The sequence below is a fragment of the Manacus candei genome, unplaced genomic scaffold (genome assembly GCF_025592945.1).
Source record: "Manacus candei isolate 608988 ecotype Guabito, Panama unplaced genomic scaffold, ASM2559294v1 h1tg000153l, whole genome shotgun sequence".
NCBI lineage: Eukaryota > Metazoa > Chordata > Aves > Passeriformes > Pipridae > Manacus > Manacus candei.
Window position 1 is genome coordinate 1,280,616 of NW_026138201.1, and position 21,404 is coordinate 1,302,019.

The 21,404-nt window shown below is 46.2% G+C and overlaps 1 protein-coding gene across 2 annotated transcripts in view; it reads left to right on the forward strand.

Moving 5' to 3' along the window:
* Nucleotides 1-21,404, forward strand: part of PHF21B (PHD finger protein 21B) — a 145,397-nt gene that overhangs the window by 76,472 nt on the left and 47,521 nt on the right. Inside the window, exon 2 of one of the 2 annotated variants that reach the window (XM_051772410.1) lies at nucleotides 10,976-11,299. The exons of the other annotated variant lie outside the window; for it this stretch is intronic. Coding sequence (XP_051628370.1) covers nucleotides 10,976-11,299 — 324 coding nt within the window. The remainder of the gene's footprint in view (nucleotides 1-10,975; nucleotides 11,300-21,404) is intronic. 2 annotated transcript variants of the gene reach the window in all.

Below are 21,404 nucleotides of genomic sequence, written 5' to 3' on the forward strand. Positions count from 1 at the left end.
TAAAAGAAAAATATTACATGCTGTATCCCCCTCTTGTTATGACTGATCAATTATCTGTACCTAGTCAAGTGGTATTACTTGGGATTCTCACTCTAAGTTGGCTGTTGATTTTTCACATGTGCATACTCACAGAGCATTCTTTGTCAGACTGGGGGGGGATTAGGGAGGGGAGGTTAATTTTTTTATCTGCCTAAACCACCCATGTCCCTGGAGGAACTTGGCCATTATATGTCCCCATATAAAAGTAAAGCATTCAAGAGTGCTCTGAGCACATGACAGAGGGCTTGGAGTTCCTACTTTTCAGTATCCCCTGCTTCTGTAAGAGGGGATATTTTGTCAGGGGCTCTTCATTCAGCCAGGTTTTGAACATCACCTTGTGTTTTTGATAGGACGTTGTTTGATAATCTGCCTCTTGGAACACTCCCTTCTGGAAAGGCAGAACCTCCCTCCCCTCCCCAGTGCTGTGGCAGCCAAGCTAACCTGCCTGTGCCTTCAGCTGGATAAACAGGGCAGTGGGACTATTCCCATTTCTGTTTGGGGTACCCCACAGGGCAAATGAAGTGGTGCCACTGAAGGAAAAATGAAGTGAGGAGTGAAGGTGCTCTTCCAATGACTAAAGTTTTGTGTTTGTGATGTCAGGGTTCAGTTTCCAGCTCTGACTCCATACATGCTGTGAGTGTGTTTGTGACCTCAGTTTTAGCACTCAGAGTTGCTCCCTCTGGAGGGAATTTCTGTGAATGTTGCAGAGATGCTCTGAGATCCCGGGAAGGGACAGACAAAATCATGGAGAGTGTCATCCTCTATGTATCAACATGTATTCAAAAGTAGGAAGTCTTGAGATCAAAGTCCATAGTCAACTCATCCTTCTAATTTCCTTCTGCAAAACACCTGCACAATTGTTTATAATTCTCACTCCGTAATTTATAATAAATAGTTTTATGTTATGATGCAGGAGGAGAATCTCTCAGATGTTGTCCTCTTCAACCCCTTTCTGTCCACTGTCAGTGGAGCTCCAAGACAGCTTTTGTGAGAATGTTGGCCCTCTGTGTGTCCCTTCTCCCTTTCCTTCCAGCTTCTTTGAACACCTTTCTTCTTCAGACTTGTAGCACCTCTTTCCAGAGATGCAGTTATCAGTGGTGTGTTTATTTGACTCTGGGCTTTGCTACATTTCTGGCTCTGTAGATTGCTTTTTATACAACCTGTGGAAAGGAGAGTACATGCAATTACCTTTGTGCCCTCCACTCAGTTCCTTCTGTGGCCAGGCCTGCACACACGGACCCAAAAAAATACTTGGAGCTCTGAAGCCTCACCTTCTTCTCCACAAGGGTTCCTCTGGAGGACATGAGAAAATATCTCCAGGCAACATTAGATAAACAGGGTGATGTTGCACCACCTTTGGTTTGACAGCCATAATCCCGTGGGACTGGGGTAAAATCATGTGATTTAACTCGGCTTTAATGACAAATAAACAGCATTTAGTGGATGCTGGCAAGTTCGTTTTCGCAATACCTCAGTGAGGGAGATATTATCCAGTTGGGAAGTTAAGGCAAAGGGATTTCTGTAGATCTGGGAAGACAGCTCTGGTCACACCTCAGCCCTGATGTGCTTAGGCAGCAGCAGACACAGAGGTTGGGCTGGAAGGACCCTGCTCTTGATCAAGCCACAGGGTTCTTCATGAGTAAAGGGTGCTGATACCAGATGGGTTTTGTAAAATACCTGTTCATAACGTTGCCTTCCTCTTTTGCCCTCTGAACTAACCAGGCTGTTCAGGTTCTGTGACCAAATCCTGAGTTCCATTGCATTCCTGTGCTGACATTCCCTTGCCAGAAGGAGCGGGAAGGATCCCTGGGTGCAGGGGTGGCTGTGCCTCTGGCCACTGCTGTCCTTGGCAGATGTCCACGAGAGCCTGGGTTGGGAATGAGGTGTCCAGATGTAGGCACTCAGTTTGGGCTTTTTATTTCCCTTTCTGCTTTTTTTTGCTTTCACCAAAACTGTGCTTGGGAGTGATGGAAAATTGAAAGTTTGCTCGGAGCGGTTCCATGAGTCCCATGGAAACGTGCCTGCCGTAGGAAAGCAGCAATCACTCCAGAGGAACACAATCATCCTAAAAACTCCTGCTGTTGGGATGAAACCTGCACATGTGGAATTGCTGGGGAAATGTCTACACCGGGTCTGGAGAGGAAGCAGGGATTTTTTTCCTTTCTTTGCAACTTATCCAGAATTTCTGATGGGAATACTTCACAACTGAAGCTCTGCCTCCCCTTGGGGGAAATGCAACCATTTAACTTCTTTCTTCTTTCTATGTATACCCAGGAACTGATGGTTTGGTCCCATGGGAAGCCTGTATCTGTTCACAGTTACATTTGCTCATTTCAGGAGGATTCTCTGTTAGCTGGGGAAGAGAGGTGTGGGGGGGGGGGAAAGGATTTGGTTGGGTTTGTTGCACGGCTGGTCCTTCCTGCCACACCAAGGAAGATGTGCGTTCCCAAATTTGATTTTAAGCCGGGGTGAAGGAGGGAGAGAAATCAAAGGAATGATTATCAGGTCGGGGCGGGGGTTGGGGCTGGTAGGAGGAATGGGGGGGAGGGAACGTGAATCAGGAGGCGGCAGCGTTGGAACTGGAGACAATAAATTAGTCTGATTTATTGTTGGTTTTTCTGATTGCACGCAGTTGCATCTATTTTGCCTTGCTTCGTCATAGGAAGCAGTGCGTTTTTAAGCAAAAGTGAGAAGCCCCTGAGTTCACACGGACACACAGGATGCAAACTTTAATGACATTCATGAAGAGCAGAAGAAAATAGTGAGGCAGAGTAGTGAAACAAAGGGAGGCAGGATAGCGAGCATGCGAGCTTTGATGCCGTTAGAAAGGGTCTGGATCCCGTGATTTATCTAAAGATGACAAGATGCCCCTCTAAAAATGCAAATGTCTGCCCTGCATCTTGTAGCTGTAATGAACGAGTTTCACACAATGGAAACATTCAACTTGTTCTAGGGCGCTGACTGGGGCTCCATATGCTGAGCTGCGCGTTCCTGCCCTTTAATCACTCCGCCTTTGTTTTCCCCAAACTTAAATTAGAAGCGCATTAGTGTTTATGTGGTGTTCACCGGCGGGTTGGGGGTTCGTGTGTTTGTTTGTAGACAGTTGTTTTTGTTTTTCACCAGCAAGTAAACCGGATGAATGCAGCCCTCCTGAATTCCTGGGACGTGGCGAATCCTGGGAACCTGCGGTTGGCAGCAGCCAAAGGATGTAGATTTTGAGCTGGTAGAGCAAGTAGGACCCGGGCTTTGGGGCTGGGTGAGAGCCCGTGTTACACAACGGGGAACCATTTAAACCCTCCTCTGACCTGCCGAGGGGGATGCCTGTGTGCTCTCTGCTTTATTCAGGCTGAGACCAAGCCAAAGTTTTCCTCTGTGGCAAGTTTGGGTTTAAAAGAAGCATTTCAGAGCCGTGCAGACCTGCTCCAGGGCACAGTGACCCCCACCCCAGGGCTGTCCTTGCTGAGGGCTTTGGCACGGGCTGCATCTTACTATTAGCAGTTTATTGTACATTGTTTTCCTTGGGATTAAGGGAGAGAATGGAGATCCATCCGTCAAATAAAATAGGAAACCAACTACTCTTTGCATGAAGATTTTTTTGGGAGGGGTTTATCCCCCGCACAATATATTTAATTTCCTGGATGCAGATATGCAGCGTGTGTGCGAGTGGGCACGCCTGTAACTCTGCTGCAAGTTTTAAAAGCTCTGTTTCTGGCAGAAAAGTGGGCTAATTAATAGGAGTAGGAGACAAAATGCCAGCTTGTAGATTTGTTTCCCCTGCAGAAATCGCCCCCCCTGTTACACTGCTCCTTCTTGATCTGATGTAACAAGAAGAGAGAGTCAGCTGTGAATCAAGCGCCTTGTTCTCATTTCCTTGATCATTGACATGGTTTGAGAGGGAGAAAGGAGGAGGGATTATTTGTGAGGTTATTAAAAAAACCCCAACCCTAGCTCCCCCTCCTCCTCTCCTCCAAGATGCACAGGCACTTCCAGAACGTTCCATAATATCAATCTGACTTTTCTCATTAAATATCGGCCTCTTTCCCCCCTACTCCGTTTTAGTTTAAAAGTGCTGTTTACACGTCGCTAAGCAGCTAATTCCGAGCTTTGACGATGGATTGCCAGTTAGCAGTGCAGTTGAAAGCATTGGGTTTTGCAGTCAGCAAGCTGTTTAATGGGCTCAGAAATTAAAGGCTAATTGCACTTGAGTGAATATGTGCATTTCTAAGCCCACTGTTACCATCGTTGGGGTATTTACCAGTTCGGAAAATTGTCACTTTACATAAATCTGCTAATTCCTCCTTGCTGCCCTGTCCTGGAGAGCAGCCACACCGAGAGTTTAACTTCAGTCGTTGCCTATCCTCGCCTTTCTGCGCGGTGGTTTCGCCTGCGGGATCGTACAAGTTTGTTCACGTAACACTCAGGTTGTACACCATCCCCCGGGAAAGAGAATGGCACGTCGATATTCTCGTTAGGATATCGAGGAGATAAGGAACTCGATTGTCTTTGGAGGAAGGCAAGGGTAGAATTGGAAGCGGAAAAAGTTTAGCTGTTGCGTGCTGCAGTGTGCTCCCGCAATATATAAAATTGCTGATGTGCAGAAGAGCTTGTGAATGCTTCTAAACCAGATTTTTAGTATCAGTAATCCTAATGGAAGCCTTTCCCGGAGAACGTGGCTGGTCAGAAAATCCAAAGCCGTTGCACTTTATAATAGAAAGACTGTTCCGATATTTCCTGGCATTTGCTTCCCTTCTAATTAATGTCGTACCCAGAAGGGGTAATCATTCAGCCATCTTTCCAGCTTAAAAAGAGTCAAAGATTAAAAAACAAACAATTACCCACTGTAATTAATTTGAGAGGGGATTTTGGGGGGTATGTCTGGGGGGACGCTGGGGTGGGGGTGTTGTGCGTTGTTCCCCTCTTCTGTTCCAGGCAGTGTTTGTCATTCTTTGGCAGGAACGACTAATTTATTGTCTGACGCTCCAATCTGGATTCATACCGGGTAGCTTTCAATCCCTCCCCCGTCGCCAAAACTCTTCTGATGTGCTGTGTATTTGTTTGGGAGGGGAAAGAGAAGGGGGGGAAGGGAGAAGGTTATATGTTTCTGACCTGCTTTACTGCTTTTCAACTGCAAGTAAATTAATGCACACACTAGATTCCCCTCTGCTGTGCTGATTGGATCCTTGTGCCGATTAAATATTTCACACTGATAGAGGGATGCTGAAAGCACTCAGCTGGTAATGCAGTATGTACATCAGTGATACAATAACTGACTTTCAGGTTAAAGTCAAACAAAACCCCCAGTTTGCTGCAGTTTTGATTAGAATGAGTTTCACTTTGAATTTAAATCCTCGAGCCTGCTGCAGCGATGGCTAATTAACTGAGATCTGATAGAGGCAAAGGAGTACATTCTTACTTCTAATGACAGGCAGGCAGGAAGTTGTCAAAAAAAAAAAAGAAAGAAAAAAGAAAGAGAAAGGAGAAGAAACCAACAGACAAAAGAAGCCTTAAAAAAAAAATACTAATGCTGAGATTGTACTTCAGCACACGTAAACCTCCCTGCCCGTGTTCCACACTCAGCCTCCTTTGGCTGAAAGTCCGCCCCTGTTTCCATCGAGTCCCAGATTTTCTTCAGCTTTTTTTTTTTTTTTTAATCCTCCTGACAAAAACTAACACCCGAGTCCCACCTAGTCGGGCAGTCGCTGCCTCCTTGTTTATCAGTCGTGCTTTTGGGGGCTTTCTTTAGGAAAGGGACAGGAGCAGCCGGACTGGGGAGGAGGAGGAGGAGGAGGAGGAGGAAGGCTGCCTGCCCCCGGGTACCGCACATCACCCCGCGCCGCGGTGACCTCTCCCTGGGGGTCATTACAATACTTCTGTCGAACAATTTCTCCTCCCTCCCCTCCTTTCTCCCCATCCCTGCCCCCCGCCCCGGCTTGGGCGTCGCAGGGAGAGCGCTTGCATCAAACTGACAGGTCATTTACCGAGCGATTGGCAGGGGGAGCTGCCCCAGCCTTCCTTAAAACGCTCCTCCTCCTTCTCCTCCTCCTCCTCCTCCTCGGTTGCACGTCTCGAACACCATTACATCGAATCCGGTGTTCCTGGGAACAGCGCACAGAACTTTTCCATGCGTGATCTTCGTCCTTGTTCCTACGAGAACCTGCTTTAATGTCTCCTCGAGGGCTGTATGCAATAGGAAGCATTTTCTTATGGGAGCCCAGAGATAAAACACAGACTGTGGAGCCTTTTGCCTCCATGAACACCCACCCAACTCCTCTGGGTGCCCCTGGGTGGGTGTGTGCTCGGCTGAAGCCCTGCTCGCTTCTGTTTCAGTGTGCAAAGTCATGCAGGTTATTGGCTCATGACTTAAGGTGCAGATCAGGCAGGTTCAGCCGTGTATATGGGAAATATGTGGATATTCATAGGACTGGATCAAAATCCTAAGACACTGTACTGAAGTGCCACAGCCCGTCCACGCTGCATTTGTTTGTTGTCACTCTGAATATTGAATATTGTGACAACTGGGTAAATGAGCAGAGGCCATGGTCCTCATTGCTGGAGAAGTCTGTTCAGCTGGTTTGCATGCAGGGCTTTAGATGAGTGCTGAATGTTAAATTATTAATTGACAAGCCATCATTTTGGTTTGAAAGTGGATGGCCAGTGTTCTGCAAGCTACATAAACTCTCAGGGTTATTCTAAATAAACTCTCAGGGTTATGCCAAATGTTTTCTCATAGCCATGGGGCCATGAGGAAAAGAACTGGTACTGCTCTGAAAACAATTGCAGTTTTTCACAACGAAACTGCTTTGTCAGGGTGTCACACTAGAAAGATTAATGGACTGAAGTCTCTATCACAGCACACAGGTGTTAAAATATAAATGTGATGGGCAGTGAATTTTAGGTCCTTTTTAAACAGGTCCCATATTTTATTGGGGAAATGTGAGGGTTTGGTGAGAGGCACGTGCCCGTTTTAAATCCCTGCCGTGGCAGAGAGCAGCCAGGAGTAACTCCCGTGCAGAGTATGGCGTGCTCCTGTTTGAGCTGGATGTGTGAAGGCAGGTTGACACCAGATCAGCAAAGGCTGGGAGATGTGCTGCAGCAGAGGGAAGATGAAGGAGCCAAACCCTCACAGGAGACGTGATGCTGTCTGTGTGGAGTCTGGCCGGAGCCTGCGTGTGTCCTACTGCACAGCCGCCTGCAAATCCTTCCTCCCGGTGCTCTTCCCGTCTCTTTATTCCCCGAACAGAATGATTTGTGGTGTGTGAGAGCAGAAGCAGCATTTGAGTAACCAAATTTGAGGCTTTTAAACTGTTGCGCGGCTGCCTCGTCCCCTGCAAACCTTCCCAGCACGGAGCTGGGTGGGAAGGAGGGGACGGGGAGGGGTTTTACACGCGCAGATGAACTGAAAGGCCAGAGGTATTTCGATACATATGGAAAAAAATATTAGCTCTGCTTTGAGACGTTGAGCCCGTGCCACGGACAAGCTGGGAAGTCATAAACAAGTGGCAGCTTTCCAGCACGTTGTGGTGTGCTCGCGTGTGACCGGCATACATATTCCAAACTCGGGATTGCCTGTGGCGTCCTGCGGCGAAAATGAAAGTTGTGTTGCTATTGAAAAGGCGCCGCTTCAAAATTGGTGTACTGTGAGGGCTATTATGCTGAGGATGAGAAGCAGAGACCTGCTTTCCAGCATTTAAAGCCAATATTTTTTTTTTGCCTTCTTTCCCCCTCCCCCCACCTCTCTTTCGGCTCTCCCATTGTATCAGCACATGTTTTCTGCTGCAGTGTCCAAAGCTTGCTTAGTGTCTTATTGTTCATCATTCCAAAAGTGTCAGAGAATATGTTATGCTGACTGACTCTCAAAATGCAGATTTTCTTTCTCTTTAAAAACCAAGACTATTCTTTTTAATTAATCTGGCAGAAATAGAATGCAGCAGATGCAGGTTTTGTTGAGGATTTTTTTTTTAATCTCTCGTATCATAATCTTTGTTTCTGCCAACACTCCTTTATCAACGTCTTCTCAGCATTATAAAGTAAAAATGGTTGTTACAAAGAAAAACCACCTCGTAGCTCATCTCTTAACTAATATAATCTGATTAAGGGGGGGATATTTTTAAAGTTTTGGCAGGTACATTTTAGAAAATTAATAAATGAGGCACAGAAGAGATGCTGTTGCTGCTTTTCCCCAAACAGACAGTTTCTGTAACTCTGTTTTGGAAGCCAATCTTGAGCACCTGATCCCATGTATATGCTTCCATATTTAGTTTCTAAGATTTGCAGTTATTTAAATTAATTTATCATGACATTGTTCCCTCAGGAGGTCACAGACGTGGCCCGATTGGTCCTTGCAAGCCCATTCCAGGGGCACAATGTTTTCCCTGTATTTGCTTAGAAAAGCCACAAAACCTGAATTAAAATGAAAGTTTCCCATTAGGAGATGAATGTTCAGTTTTACAAGCATTATCCCAGCTTAGACTGAAAGCAGCAGTAACCCTTATTTCCTCAGCTCTCCTTGTTACGTACACGTGAACAGAAGGGACTGTCAGACTATTAGGAAAATGTTAAATTCATCACATGCAAAGACACACAAAACTGACTCACAGTGGGAATGGGATGGAGGGTAGTTTGAGCAGTGATTTTGTTTGTTCATACAATTTCTGCTTTTGTCTGTACAATCCCCTCCTTTGAAACAGGACAAAAAGCAATTAGTTGCTATTGCATTTTGTCAGGGAAGTCATAATCTACTCCTACTTAATTTACTTGGGCTTTCCACTGAGCTACCAAGGACTGTCTGTCTTTTGGGATCAGGAAGTTTTATTTGCTCAGATGTTTTCCGTTGCTGAACTGCCTTGAGAGCAAAATAAAGCTGCACTAATGCCACTAGGATATTCCATATTAGGAATTTATGTGAAAACAGGGAGTCAGTACAGTTCAGGGGTTAATAAGGTGCCGTGCAAGGAAGTATTTCATAAAGCAGGAGAGGTGGTGTTCAGCTCTCCCATATTCTGCCCCAATCCTGTTTGGCACCTACAGCACCACTGGGGTGTGGAATAAGTGCAAGGAACACCAGTGGAAAACTGTGCTACAACAAAGCAGAGAAATAGAGTTTTGTGGAATTTTGTCATAAGCAACTTTTCCCGCCTACATAAAACACCCCTGAGCTTCCACTTGAGCACTTTCAAACTAACAGACAGTATTTCTGTGCTCGGAGAAAAGTTCTTTTATCTTCAAAACACTTATGACACACAGCAGCGTAGTCTAAGGAGAATATTGCCTGTGCTTCCTTGGGATGACTGTTAGGATAGGGAGAATTAAAGGGTAAAGGCAAAAATGGACAAAGCTTAAAACAATTTATATGAAATCACAGTTACTAGAATAATGCTGGCATTAGAATCACGGAAACACAGAATCATTCAGGTTGTAAAAGACCTCCAAAAAAAAGTCATTTCTGTCTACGAAAATCTGAAGCAAGTATCTCTGGCAAAGCACATGCTTGCTGTTTTATATAAACACCAGAACCACAGTTCCTGGAGCAAACATATTTGTCCACTAGGGCTTTACAGCCTTTAAGTGTATAACGGGTTTAAAGGTAAGAAGGGATGTATTTTCATGGAAGTCAGTTAGTTTTGTATTACAAGGCTTGTACTTTATCCTCAGAAGAAAGATTTTGAGCTTTGATTCTGGAAAGAACTAACTATATCTGTAGCTTTATATACACACACATACATATATATACACTGCATTGTAAACAAGCAAAGTGGACAACAAAACTCTGGCTGACTTTATTAGGGGAGCACAGCAGTTTCCCAAGGCTGTACATTGGATATGATTGCACTGGAGCCCAGAGGCTCAGTCAGTTAAACAGGGGCAGAAATCTTTGCAGGATTAAGTACCTTAGATGTCAACTCTTGTAAAAATGAGATGTTTAATAATTAAAGGTATCAAAAGGGACCTGAACCAGCATTACCTCCCCCTCCCACATATAACTAACTTGCTTAAATGGCATTAATAAGAAAAGCTCCCGAGATCATTTAAAGTGCAAAAACTTATAAAAGTTTTCTCTTTCCTTTCCAAAAGTGAGCATTTTATGCAGACACTGGCATTTATGAGAGGGCAACTTTGCAGTGCCTATAGAAATCTCAAATACAGGTTCCTCTGAGATAATATAACAAAGTTAAAAGCAATGTGCTACTATTACAGATGATGGAATAGCCATTCTGTAGCAGTGTAAAAGAGGAACTGTTAAGAAAAACAGAGAGCTCTGAGTTAAAACGGTGCTATGGAAAAAAGATAGCTTGGAGGAGGGTAATAATAATCATAGTAATAGTAATAATGATAATAATAATAATAATAATACCATCACATTGTAAAACAATCCACCAAAAATAGTAGAAGTTTGTGAGAGAAAGAAAAAGTTAAAGGGAAAGCAACAAACCGACTCCAAAGTCAGTCAGGGTGAGGGAACACACGAAGTCGCCAAGCGCTGGGGTGCGGCGGGCACGTGGAGAGGGTTCCCAGGCCAGTGGAAGAGAAAGTTGAAAATAACGTTCTTTAAGCCTCTTATTATTAATTGAAGCTGCGGTATTATCTAGACCTATGCCAGGGTCATTTATACCAGGACTGGAGTATAAACCAAAGGAGGGAAAAAAAAAAAAAAAACAAAAGGGGAAAAAGCAGCAGTTTGGAAGCCCCGAGTGCGCCCGCGAGTCCCCGAGCGCCGAGGGGGAGCCCAGCCCAGCCCAGCCCTTCCCCTGCCGAGAGGAAAACCGTAAAACCAACCAAAGCCAAAGGGAAATAGCCCCAAATATCCGTGCTGCGGGGGGCCGGGGGCCGGGTCCGGTGCAGCCCTGCGGTGACGGTGCCGCTCCTCTCTCTCTCTCTCTCTCTCTCTCTCTCTCAATCTCTCCCTCTCTCTCCCTCTCCCTTGTGTCTCTCCCGGCAGAAGCTGGCGGTGCTGGTGGGCAGCGGCTCCAGCGGCAGCGCCAAGCCCGGCGTGGTCCCGGCGCTCCTGAAGGCAGCGGGCGGCGGCGGCAGCCCCGGCGGCAGCCCCGGGCACAGCCTGCCCCTGGCCGGGCACAGCCTGCCCCTGGCCGGGCACAGCCTGCCCGTGCCCGCGCTGCCCGCCCGGGCGCCCATCGCCGTGGTCACGGCCACCCTGCACGGGGCGATGGGCGCGGAGCCCCCGCAGAGCGCGCCCGTCAACCTGCAGGGCACGGGCAGGGCGGGGGGACCCCGCAGAGCCCCCGACATCGGCTCCGGCGCTCAGGTACGGCCGGCAGGGGCGGGGGGCGGCAGGGAGGGATGGAGGGATGGAGGGATGGAGGGATGGAGGGATTGGGGCCGGGCGGGCGGGGGGCGGCGCTGCGGGAGGCGGGAGGGGGCGGCCGCTGGGCGGGGGATGTGGGGGGGCCCCGGGGCCAAGGGAGGTGCCAGCGGGGGCGGGGGGAGACCCACACCTCCCTCCCGGTGCCCCCGGGATGCGGGGTCACGGGGAGACTTTCCCCTCCATCCCAATTCCTTCGGGGTGCCGGGGGAGACTGGCCCTTCCATCCTAAGGCCTTCGAGGGGCAAGGGGAGACCTTCCTCTCCCTCCCAGAGCTCCCGGGATGCGGGAGACTTGTCCAGACCTTCCTCTCCCTCCTAGAGCCCCCAGGATGCGGGGAGAGACTTGTCCAGACCTTCCTCTCCCTCCCAGAGCTCCCGGGATGCGGGGAGAGACTTGTCCAGACCTTCCCGTCCCTCCCAGAGCCCCCAGGATGCGGGGAGAGACTTGTCCAGACCTTCCTCTCCCTCCCAGAGCTCCCGGGATGCGGGGAGAGACTTGTCCAGACCTTCCCGTCCCTCCCAGAGCTCCCGGGATGCAGGAGACTTGTCCAGACCTTCCTCTCCCTCCCAGAGCTGCCAGGATGCGGGGAGAGACTTGTCCAGACCTTCCCGTCCCTCCCAGAGCCCCCAGGATGCGGGGAGAGACTTGTCCAGACCTTCCCCTCCCTCCCTCCCAGAGCCCCCGGAATGCGGGGAGAGACTTGTCCAGACCTTTCCCTCCCTGCCAGAGCTCACGGGATGCGGGAGACTTGTCCAGACCTTCCTCTCCCTCCCAGAGCTCCCGGGATGCGGGAGACTTGTCCAGACCTTTCCCTCCCTCCCGGAGCCCCCGGGATGCGGGGCTCGGCTGCCTCCCTGTGAAGGGAGGGTTTTTTCCTCCTGTGACGCTGAGTGCAGGGCAATTGGCCACCTCTTGTCGTTCGCCCCCAAGCTGCTCGCACCTTCTGTCCTTGGCACCCCCAAGGTTTATGTGAAGAAGCGCCGGCGGGGTGCGGGGGCTCCCGGCGGTGCTGGTGCGGTGCCGGTACCTCAGGCAGAGGGGAGCTGGCAGGCTGCTGCCTCCAGGTCCAGGTGTATATGTATGTTTAATGCTTATGTTCACAGTAATCTAAATATGAAGTGAGTGCACTGACCCAGTGAAAGGAGGGGAAGGGGTGCTGTTTGTTTGCTGCACACCGCGTTTTGTGCAGTCCATTAAACAGCCACGAGAGAGAAGATTTTACTCCAGTCACGGTGTGTCAGGAGAGAGAGATGATGTTGATGAAGTTAAAATGTGAAGAAAACGGCAAAGCCTTCCCAAAACTTTGGAGAAGAGGATGCAAAGCATTATTGCTCGCATTGGCAATGTGGATTTCCTTTCTGCTTTCTGCACATAGAGGCTGTGGTAGCCTGCTTTTTTCCCCCTCTGATTCCCCTTCACAAGCTCAGGATACGAGTCTCTAACAATCAGGAAAGGACACAGTATGGATAAGGGCAACAGCCAAACTGCACCCGAAGATGTTTGTAAGTCAAGGTTATGTTGGAATGCCCAGGAAGTCTCTTCCTAAACCCTGGACAGGGCGTAACCATCACCTGCTGTATCCACTAACAAATGGAAAGCACATCCAAGCACTTTGGGAACCAAATTGTCCTGTCACTTTTTCTGGAGAAACAGCACTATCTTCAGCTGTTACACTGAGGTAGCCATGTGGGGAATTTGATTTTGAATCTCCATTCTGTATTCGTGCTGGGTAATTTCCTTTATTGAAGGTGTTGTTTATGCTTTATTGAAAAGATACTTGTTGCTATCCCAGTAGATATTTCTTAGAATCATGGAAAATAACTGTATAAAGGATAATCATATGAAAGATAAAAGTTTCAATATTACAATGGTCTATCATTTTGTGAAGGACTATCTTTTACTGTCACTGGCAGGAGCCATAGGAAGAAAAGAATCAAAAAAGTGAAGGAAGAAGCTTGAAATAACATTTAATGTATTTAGGCTGAATAGTGAAGCAACAGCAACAGGTGCTGGAGAGCAGTGTGGGTTAGAACAGTTGGCTGCAAACTGGTGCTCCTGCACGTTTCTATTTTATTATTTATTTATTTTATTTTACATTTACTGATTGATTTAATCAATTAATATTTATTGTTTTCTCTATCCTGAAACAGTTCTTGCCCTGACATTGCAACTTTTCTTGCAAAGAGCAGCTTTGTTTCGAGGAGAGGCTTGTTGTTATTGGAATAGCACAGGAATGTTGACCAGCATTTGGGGTTTGTCTTGGTTTTGGTACAGAAAGAGGTCCAGCATTTTTCTTTAGAAATGTCTTCACTTTGCAAGTTTGCAGCCACTGCAGTTTTGTGATTTGGTATCTCTGATTATTTGTAATTTATGGAGGAAGCAACTGAGCAGTGGTAAGTTTCTAAAGGAAGGAGAAGCTGAGCAATGGCAAGTTCCTAAAGCAGAGGACTATAGTGGTTTCACCTTTTGAGAATAGGCAGCAAGCTTGGATACAAACAATTAGAAATACTGAATTATGAAAATGAACAAAATGCAAGCTGACCTTTGGTCCTAAACTGCCAGGAAGCTTAGTGCTGGATTGCATGTTAATCATCACTCCTCTACCCAAATTAAATTTGTTTTGCAAGGTTTCTTTTTCTGGCTCAGTGGAGGAAAAATCTATTCTTGCTTCATGCTCGGTATTCTTGATTGTTCCTGGAGTGGTGATCACGAATCAATAATAGTAACACCTTAGCTACTAGAACTGTAGTGTCGGGGGAAATTTCATTGCTGATGTTTATCAATAAGCATTTCCTATCTCTTTTTTTTTTTTTTTTGTGGCATTGTTACAGCTCAGTAAAGTTGTTTGGGTTTTTTTTTTCTACTGAAATGTATGAAGTTTGTGAGATGGGGGATAATGACAGCTTTCTGCAAACTGGGTTAAAGTGGCAAGATGATGGTAGTAAATGAGATTGCTGGTGTAGTGTAGCCCATTCCTCTGCATCTGCAAAGTGAGGGGAAGGGCAGGGGCATGAAATGTAATGTTATGAGTTTCTGAACAGTGGCTTCTGCTCAAAAGCATGTAGGGGATCAGGATGTGTATACAGTCATCTCAAGTGGTATCTAGCAGGAAGAATGAAATGCTAAATGCAACTCAGCAGAAAAAAATAGGGCATCAAGCACTATAATCTAAATACAGGACATTCAAATATAGATAGGATTAAATGTAAGTTTGGTACAAAATTTTCATTTGGGCAGCTGCATGTCAGCACTCTCATTTTTAGGCTGTTGTTTACCCAGCAGATTTTTAAAGAGATTTTGAAATGTTGTTGACTGTAATGGAAGCCATATCTGCATTGGAAAAAGTATCTAAGTAAATAAATACACAACAGATACTAAAGGATTGTTTAGGTATCTACTACGTGATTTATTTGAAGTAGGAAACAAGATATTAAAAAGGATTGAAAGGCGTAAGCCTAGGAAGTGGTGAGCTGCAGGAGTGAGTGCTGGGTCTGCACTCCTCCCTGGCAGCCTTTCAGTGCCAGTCCCGTGTGTGAGGACATGACTGACGGAGCTCCACTGCTGAGAGAGTCCATGCAGGGATGTCATGAGTACAGCTCTTGCTCCCCGCTTAGAGAAATGGAGCTCGGAGCTTCATTTGGATGATCTGGAGCAAGTTATGTTGGCAGAAGCAGAATTTTGCTGGCATAAGCTGAATTTTGCTGGCATATGCTGTATACACACTAGGAGTGCTTTGCCTTCAGAGAATTGCTGTTGCTGTTCTGTAGAGAGAATGCCCTGGAGCTCCTGGGCAGTCATAGGATATCAGCATGACTGTACCTACATCATATTTTGGTATAAAGAGATTTTAATATAAACCTCTCAAATTATGCTCTTATTGTAATGATATTTTTGTGGTATTTGCCTTTTCCTCTTCTTGCCACCATTTCCTGCCTGAAAGCAGGATCTGAGGTTGCTTTGCTGAAGGACAAAGTCCCATCTGCTGTGCTGGAAAAGAAAATGCCCCTCTGCCGCCTCCTCCTTCTCTTCTAAGTAGCAAAACCGTGGGCCAGCAGGCATCCCAGAGCCTAGTTTGGGGAAAGCAGGAAGCCTTTGGGCCATTTGGAAGCCAGTTGGATGGGGAGAACAGGCAGAGAGGGGGAACACAGCTGTCAGACCCCTCGGCTGCCTCCCGGGAGCTGCGGCCAAAGACAAAAGCGGTGGGAGGGCAGGTCTGCACCGGGCCATGGAGCACCACAACACACACACACCACTCCCTGTCCACCAGGGCTCCACAGCCAGCGCAGATCCTGCCTCCTGCTCCTCTCTGGGCCTCCCTTCCCACACGTGTGTGCCCTGGGTGGGCTGCAGGGAAGTTTGGCAGGTGTCCCCTGCACGTGTGCCGGGGCTCGGCTGTGCAGGGAGGTTGTTTCAAAGCAAAATACAGCACGAGGATTTATAGTGCTATAAATTCTTGGCAAGATAGTAAACTGTTCTCCACAAATGCTTCATTAACTCCACAGCTCACAGAACTACTTGTGTCCGTGTTTAAATTGAGCAGGCTACTCCATTCTTTTTTTTCCCCTCCAGGAAAAGGTGGCTTTTATACGTGTAGGAGGATGCTCAGATATACTTCTTAGCTATCTGTATATTCAATTTGCTAGAAAAAAAACCTGCATTCCAGAAGTTTAACGACATACCCCTGCCCGCAATGGCCATTTTTCAGAATAATTTATTTGCAGAATGATTTATTACCTTTCTCTTTGCCATCCCACTTAATGTGCTCCACTCTGCTCTCTGTAAAAGTGCTTCCTCCATAATTGGAAATCCACCTGCGTGTATGACTAAGTCTTTTTGGCTTTTATTTATTATTTGTGTTGCAGCAGTACTTAGAGGTTTTATTTATAGATATATTTACCTGTATTGGTTATGTGGCTATATATAGCTTTTATTCCTATGATCCATGTTACAACAGTGACAGAATACATGGCAGTAGTTAATTTAGCCTTGCAATATGGAGTTATTACGACTAAGGGGCTATTATTCCACGTTTTACTGTTGGAAAACTGAGAAATAAAGGATCCATTTATGAGGGTCCATTTATGGTTTTCCACGGGAAGCTCACGAGGGTTGCCCTAGGCAGGATCCCTGGATTGGCAGCCACACCACTGGCCTTTCTGGTGATTGTGACAACGGCTCAGATGTGTCCATCCTGTACGTGGCATCCTTAGGGATAAGATCTGTCCCCCAGGTCCTTGGAGCCACGGCCCCTTTTGCCTTTTCCATAGCTCTTTGCCCATCTGCCTCACAGCTCCCCCTTCAGCACCCGTGCAGATCCCAGCGTGCCGAGGTGCAGGTGGAAATGGTCACCAGTGAGCTCAAGGAAGGACAAAAGAAAGATCCAGAGGCTCCACGTAGCTCTAGGGGAGGGGAAAAACAAAGCCCTTGTGCTGAGGGTTATGAGTGCCGTGGTCATTCTGGCCATCTGTGGAGCACCAGCTCCTTGGCACCAGGAGCGTACCAGGCTGGCTGGAATTGCCAAAAAAACTGCTGTGTTTCTGAGCCCATGACTTCAGCTCTTACCAGCACACCAGTTGTATTTTTCCCCTGTTGACTTGGCCCAAACTGTGCTGTTTTTTACAGTCTCCTCAAACGTGAAACAGGGGCTGGGATTCCTGCTGGGGCCAAATGAGCTCTGTGAGCTTTCTCCTCCTGCCACTTTGTGAAGGTGTGGTAACTGTTCTGTGAGAAATCACAGCACAGGAGAGAACTCCACAGGAAGTTTTTTAAAGATTATTTTAGTTTTGGACCTTAAAGGATTCTATTTTACATATTCAGTCTCTTCTAACATCCTTTGATAGCTTTAAGGCAAGTTATCTTCAGGAGATATTTGTAAATGTAGAATGGGAGAGGTGACTCGGCCAAATGAAATTAATAATCATAACCATCATAATAATAATAAAGAAAAGCACCCCAAGGATTCACAACCCTACACACCATCCAGTGATCTTTTCCTGTCACAGGGTCTTAAGTTTTAACTCCACCATGAGAATGTTGTAAAGAGCATGGTAATTTTAGGAAATGCATTATAGAACACGTGTGACAGATTTGACTTGTATTGGCACCCTCTTAGTTACAGGTTTATTGAAGGAGGTTGATGAATTTACTCCATATTTAAATATGGGTAGCTAAGAGCAGGATTTGTCCTTACTACTCTGATATATACTGCGTAAAAGCACTTTAAAATTTGTATTTCTTGCTAAATAGCATAAAATTACATCCTTTCAGGTTAATTAAACCGTTTTGCAATGCTGGTTGCTGTTGATGGGATATTTAAATGTCAGATTCAGAATAAGCACTTATGCTTCCTGATTATAAATGGCTTCCTTTTAAACACCCCAGTCATACATATGTGGTCAATACATGTAAAGCATGGGGGTTTCTGCTCTGCTCCATCTGCATTTCCATTTGGGCCACAATAGGGTCAGGCACCCACTGGTGTCAAAGGCTGAATAAAGAATCTCAGGAACTGAATAAGACCTGATTAGGCCCCACGTGGGATTCCTTACACAGCCAAAATTCCCGGCGAAGGCAGCGGAGTGTTCAGCAGGAAAGGACAAGCAGAAGTGGACTCACACTGGCTGTTGTAAGGATCCAGGAGCAGCCTTTCCAAATTTGTTTCTGTGGGAACCGATGAACAAACACCCCATTGGCAGAAGATTAATGACCAGGGAACAACAGCAAGTCCAGGTTTTGGAGACAAGACCATGGTTCTGTCCCCTTTCTGTAACCTTTCTGTCACTAAGCATCCCCTCTGCACCTTCATGTGAAGTGGGATGTAGGTATGGATGTGCTCCTTCAGTGTTTATGGAATGGATTTTCCTCCTGTGAGTGTCTGGGAAGTGTCTCTACCAAGGAACACGAGCAGAAAGAGATTAACTGAAAGCTACTTTTGTTTTGTCAATGATTCCTGATCCTGCTGGAGAATGATGGAGCTCTCAGCACATTTGTGTGTCTAGTCCTTATAGCCAGAATAATTCATTGGCCTGTGTACAGAGAACCAAACAAAGAGCCCAGGTTCAATGCTGTGCTCCAGTTTCATGCCTTTTCTTGGGACCAGTTTGAACTGCCTAATAAGGAAAGTCTTAAAAGTTAGGAATATAAAGATTTAGAAGCTTGGGCAGCAGGTGAGGAAGGTGATTCTGCCCCTCTGCCCCTCAGGTGAGACCCCCCTGCAGAGCTGCTCCAGCCCTGGGGAACAGCACAGCAAGGACATGGAGCTGCTGGAGAGAGTCCAGAGGAGGCACCAAGAGGATCAGAGGGATGGAGCAGCTCTGCTGGGAGGAAAGGCTGGAGAGTTGGGATTGTTCAGCCTGGAGAGGAGAAGCTTTGGGGTGATCTGATTGTGGCTTTTCAGTGCCTGAAGGGAGCCCATAAGAAAGATGGAGAGGAACTATTTCCAAGGGTGTGGAGTGACAGGACAGGGGAGAATGGCTTCAAACTGACAGAGATGGTTAGATGGGATATTAGGAATAAATCCTTCCCTGTGAGGGTGGGGAGGCCCTGGCACAGGTTGCCCAGAGAAGCTGTGGCTGCCCCAGCCCTGGAAGTGTCCAAGTCCAGGTTGGACGGGGCTTGGAGCAACCTGGGCTAGTGGAAGGTGTCCCTGCCCATGGCAGGGGGTGGACTGGGTGGGCTTTAAGGTCCCTCTAACCCAGACCATTCTGGGATTTTATGAATATATAGGCAGTCCCCTTATGGACATTTCTGTGATATTTTCATACATACTTAGGTATCATCCATGTAAACAAAGTTCTGATCCCTTGTGCTAATGCTGAGAGTTTACAGCACATTATTGTTTCGATGCTAATCAGAGTATCTCCCATGGAGAGCTTTGATTCATTTCAGAAAAGCCAGGAATGCTCTAAAAACGGTGATACTCTGCAGCTAGTTCATTGTAATTGGAGGCTGTCTGTGCCTCACAGAAATTACCAGGCAAGCATTCTTGAAAATGTCAGAATTTTCAAGTTAGTTCTATTTAAAATGGGGGCACAAGAATGCAGGGGGACGGATAGAAAATTTGAGGGCTGTGTGATTCAAACTTGAAGTGCAGTTTGTAATAATGAAAGATGATCACTTTAGGGCTGGGGAAATCATCTCTTAGGTTTCCTAAATTACAGGATGCATAAACACATCCACTTATTCTACATGTGCTGTTACTTTAATAAAAGGCACCACTTTAGAAAATGAAAGGCTTTGGAATATTGCCAAATGTCTTAGTTCTATTTATTGTCAAAAGGTGGGTTTTTTTCATTATCCACAGAGTTTGTGGGATAGTTGAATAATTTGATGCCAGACTGCAAACTCTGTATTTATCTTATTTCAATGTTCATCTTGCAAATACAGGCATGATAAGATTTCCTGTTGCTGTTCTGACTGTACCAGGATTTGGCAGTTGGTCTGCTACTGATCTCGTGATGTGCCTTTGTGTCTGTATTTAAATTAATTGGAAAACTGTAGCAGGAAATACTGCTCTTAAATTATTTTATGTATAAATGCGGGGGGGGGGGCAAATGTGGGTGGGAGAGGTGGAGAGAGAGACTAAATGCTGTAAACACAGAGTGCTGCTGAATACGCAAGTAGTAAATAGAAATATCTTAGAAGTCATTCCTGACAGTAATAAAAGCAGCAATTTGATTTCATCTGTGGGTAATAAACTGGTTTCACATTGCAATAAAAGTGGTGCTTATGTTATATTAATATTTATTAGCACTTATTGATGTTAGGGTTTAGTTGTTCTCTTTTCCTCACATCACAGCCATTTTATAAAAACTCAAGTTAAATTGCTACACAATAAGCAATTAAAATTGTTTGTGCAGGTGAGAGAGAGAGAGAGAGAGAAGAAAATAATCTGCCTGTGGAGATATTCCTGTAGGGAAGGGCAACCCCTCCCTGCTTAGAGAGCTGTGCTCAAAGTGATGGAGCTCTGTCTCCCCCAGTGAAAGATTTGGCTCTCTGAGAGCACATCTCAGCCCCCGAGCTCGGCTGTGTTCAGATCAGGGTTTTTTCCTGGGTGTCCTGTTGTCTGAGGGGGTGTTTGTGTGCCCCCTGCCCTGCCCTGGGCAGTGTGGGCACCGTGTGCTCTGGGCAGTGGCCTTGGCTGTGTGACGGGGGGGGGCTGCAAACTCACACAGTAAAGTGAGTCAGAAAGTGCTCTGATCCAAATTTAACCAAATTTGTTCAGCTCCAAATTTAGAGAATAGCTGAATGGCAAGACAGAGATATTTCAATTCCCATCAGTGACAGGGACAGTGTGTTGGCGGATGCCTGTTAGCAGCTCTGGCGTGTTTTTGATACTCATGTATGTGTGTATGGGTGGGAAACAACTAGTTCCTTTTATTTATCATGAGCCTGTTTCTTCTTTGACTGCCTTTAAATCACTCTTGGGCTTGATGTTCCTTCAGAGCAGATAATTCTCGTGCAGAAGGTGCACTGTAGTCTTGAGTCACGTTTTTGGCCTCTCTGTAGAAAGACTTGCATTGGACTTGGATTTTTATCATTATGAAAACTGAAATATAGACTCTTTTAAAATAAGGCAGGTACCAGGCAAGGTAAGACAAAGCAAAATTCTTTTTGTTCATCTTACAGTCAGGCTTCAATATCAATAATTTCAGAAAACAGGTTCGAGTTTATCCTTCACTTGAGCATAACCCTGAGTGTAACATGTGTATAATTCACATGCCTTCAGCAGGATTAATCATGTGCTTGTAACTGAGTTTGTATTTACCTGCTTTTCTCTGCTGGGGTCTTAATCTTTTTGATTGTTCTGATTCTTTGGCCAAATATTGTCCTTGGAGATTTGACCAGTGAAAGCAAGAACATGATCCCAGTGCCTTTGTACAAGATGTTTCATTAATGGGTACAACTGTTTGTTTGGGATTTTTTGCTCAGTGAGATCTTTATTATGGACCTCTGCTTAGCCTGTTTCTCTGTGGTTTTATTAAGACCCCGTTTCAGTGACTGTGTCATCAGATTGGCACGTGCAGTGATGGATTGTGATGTTACA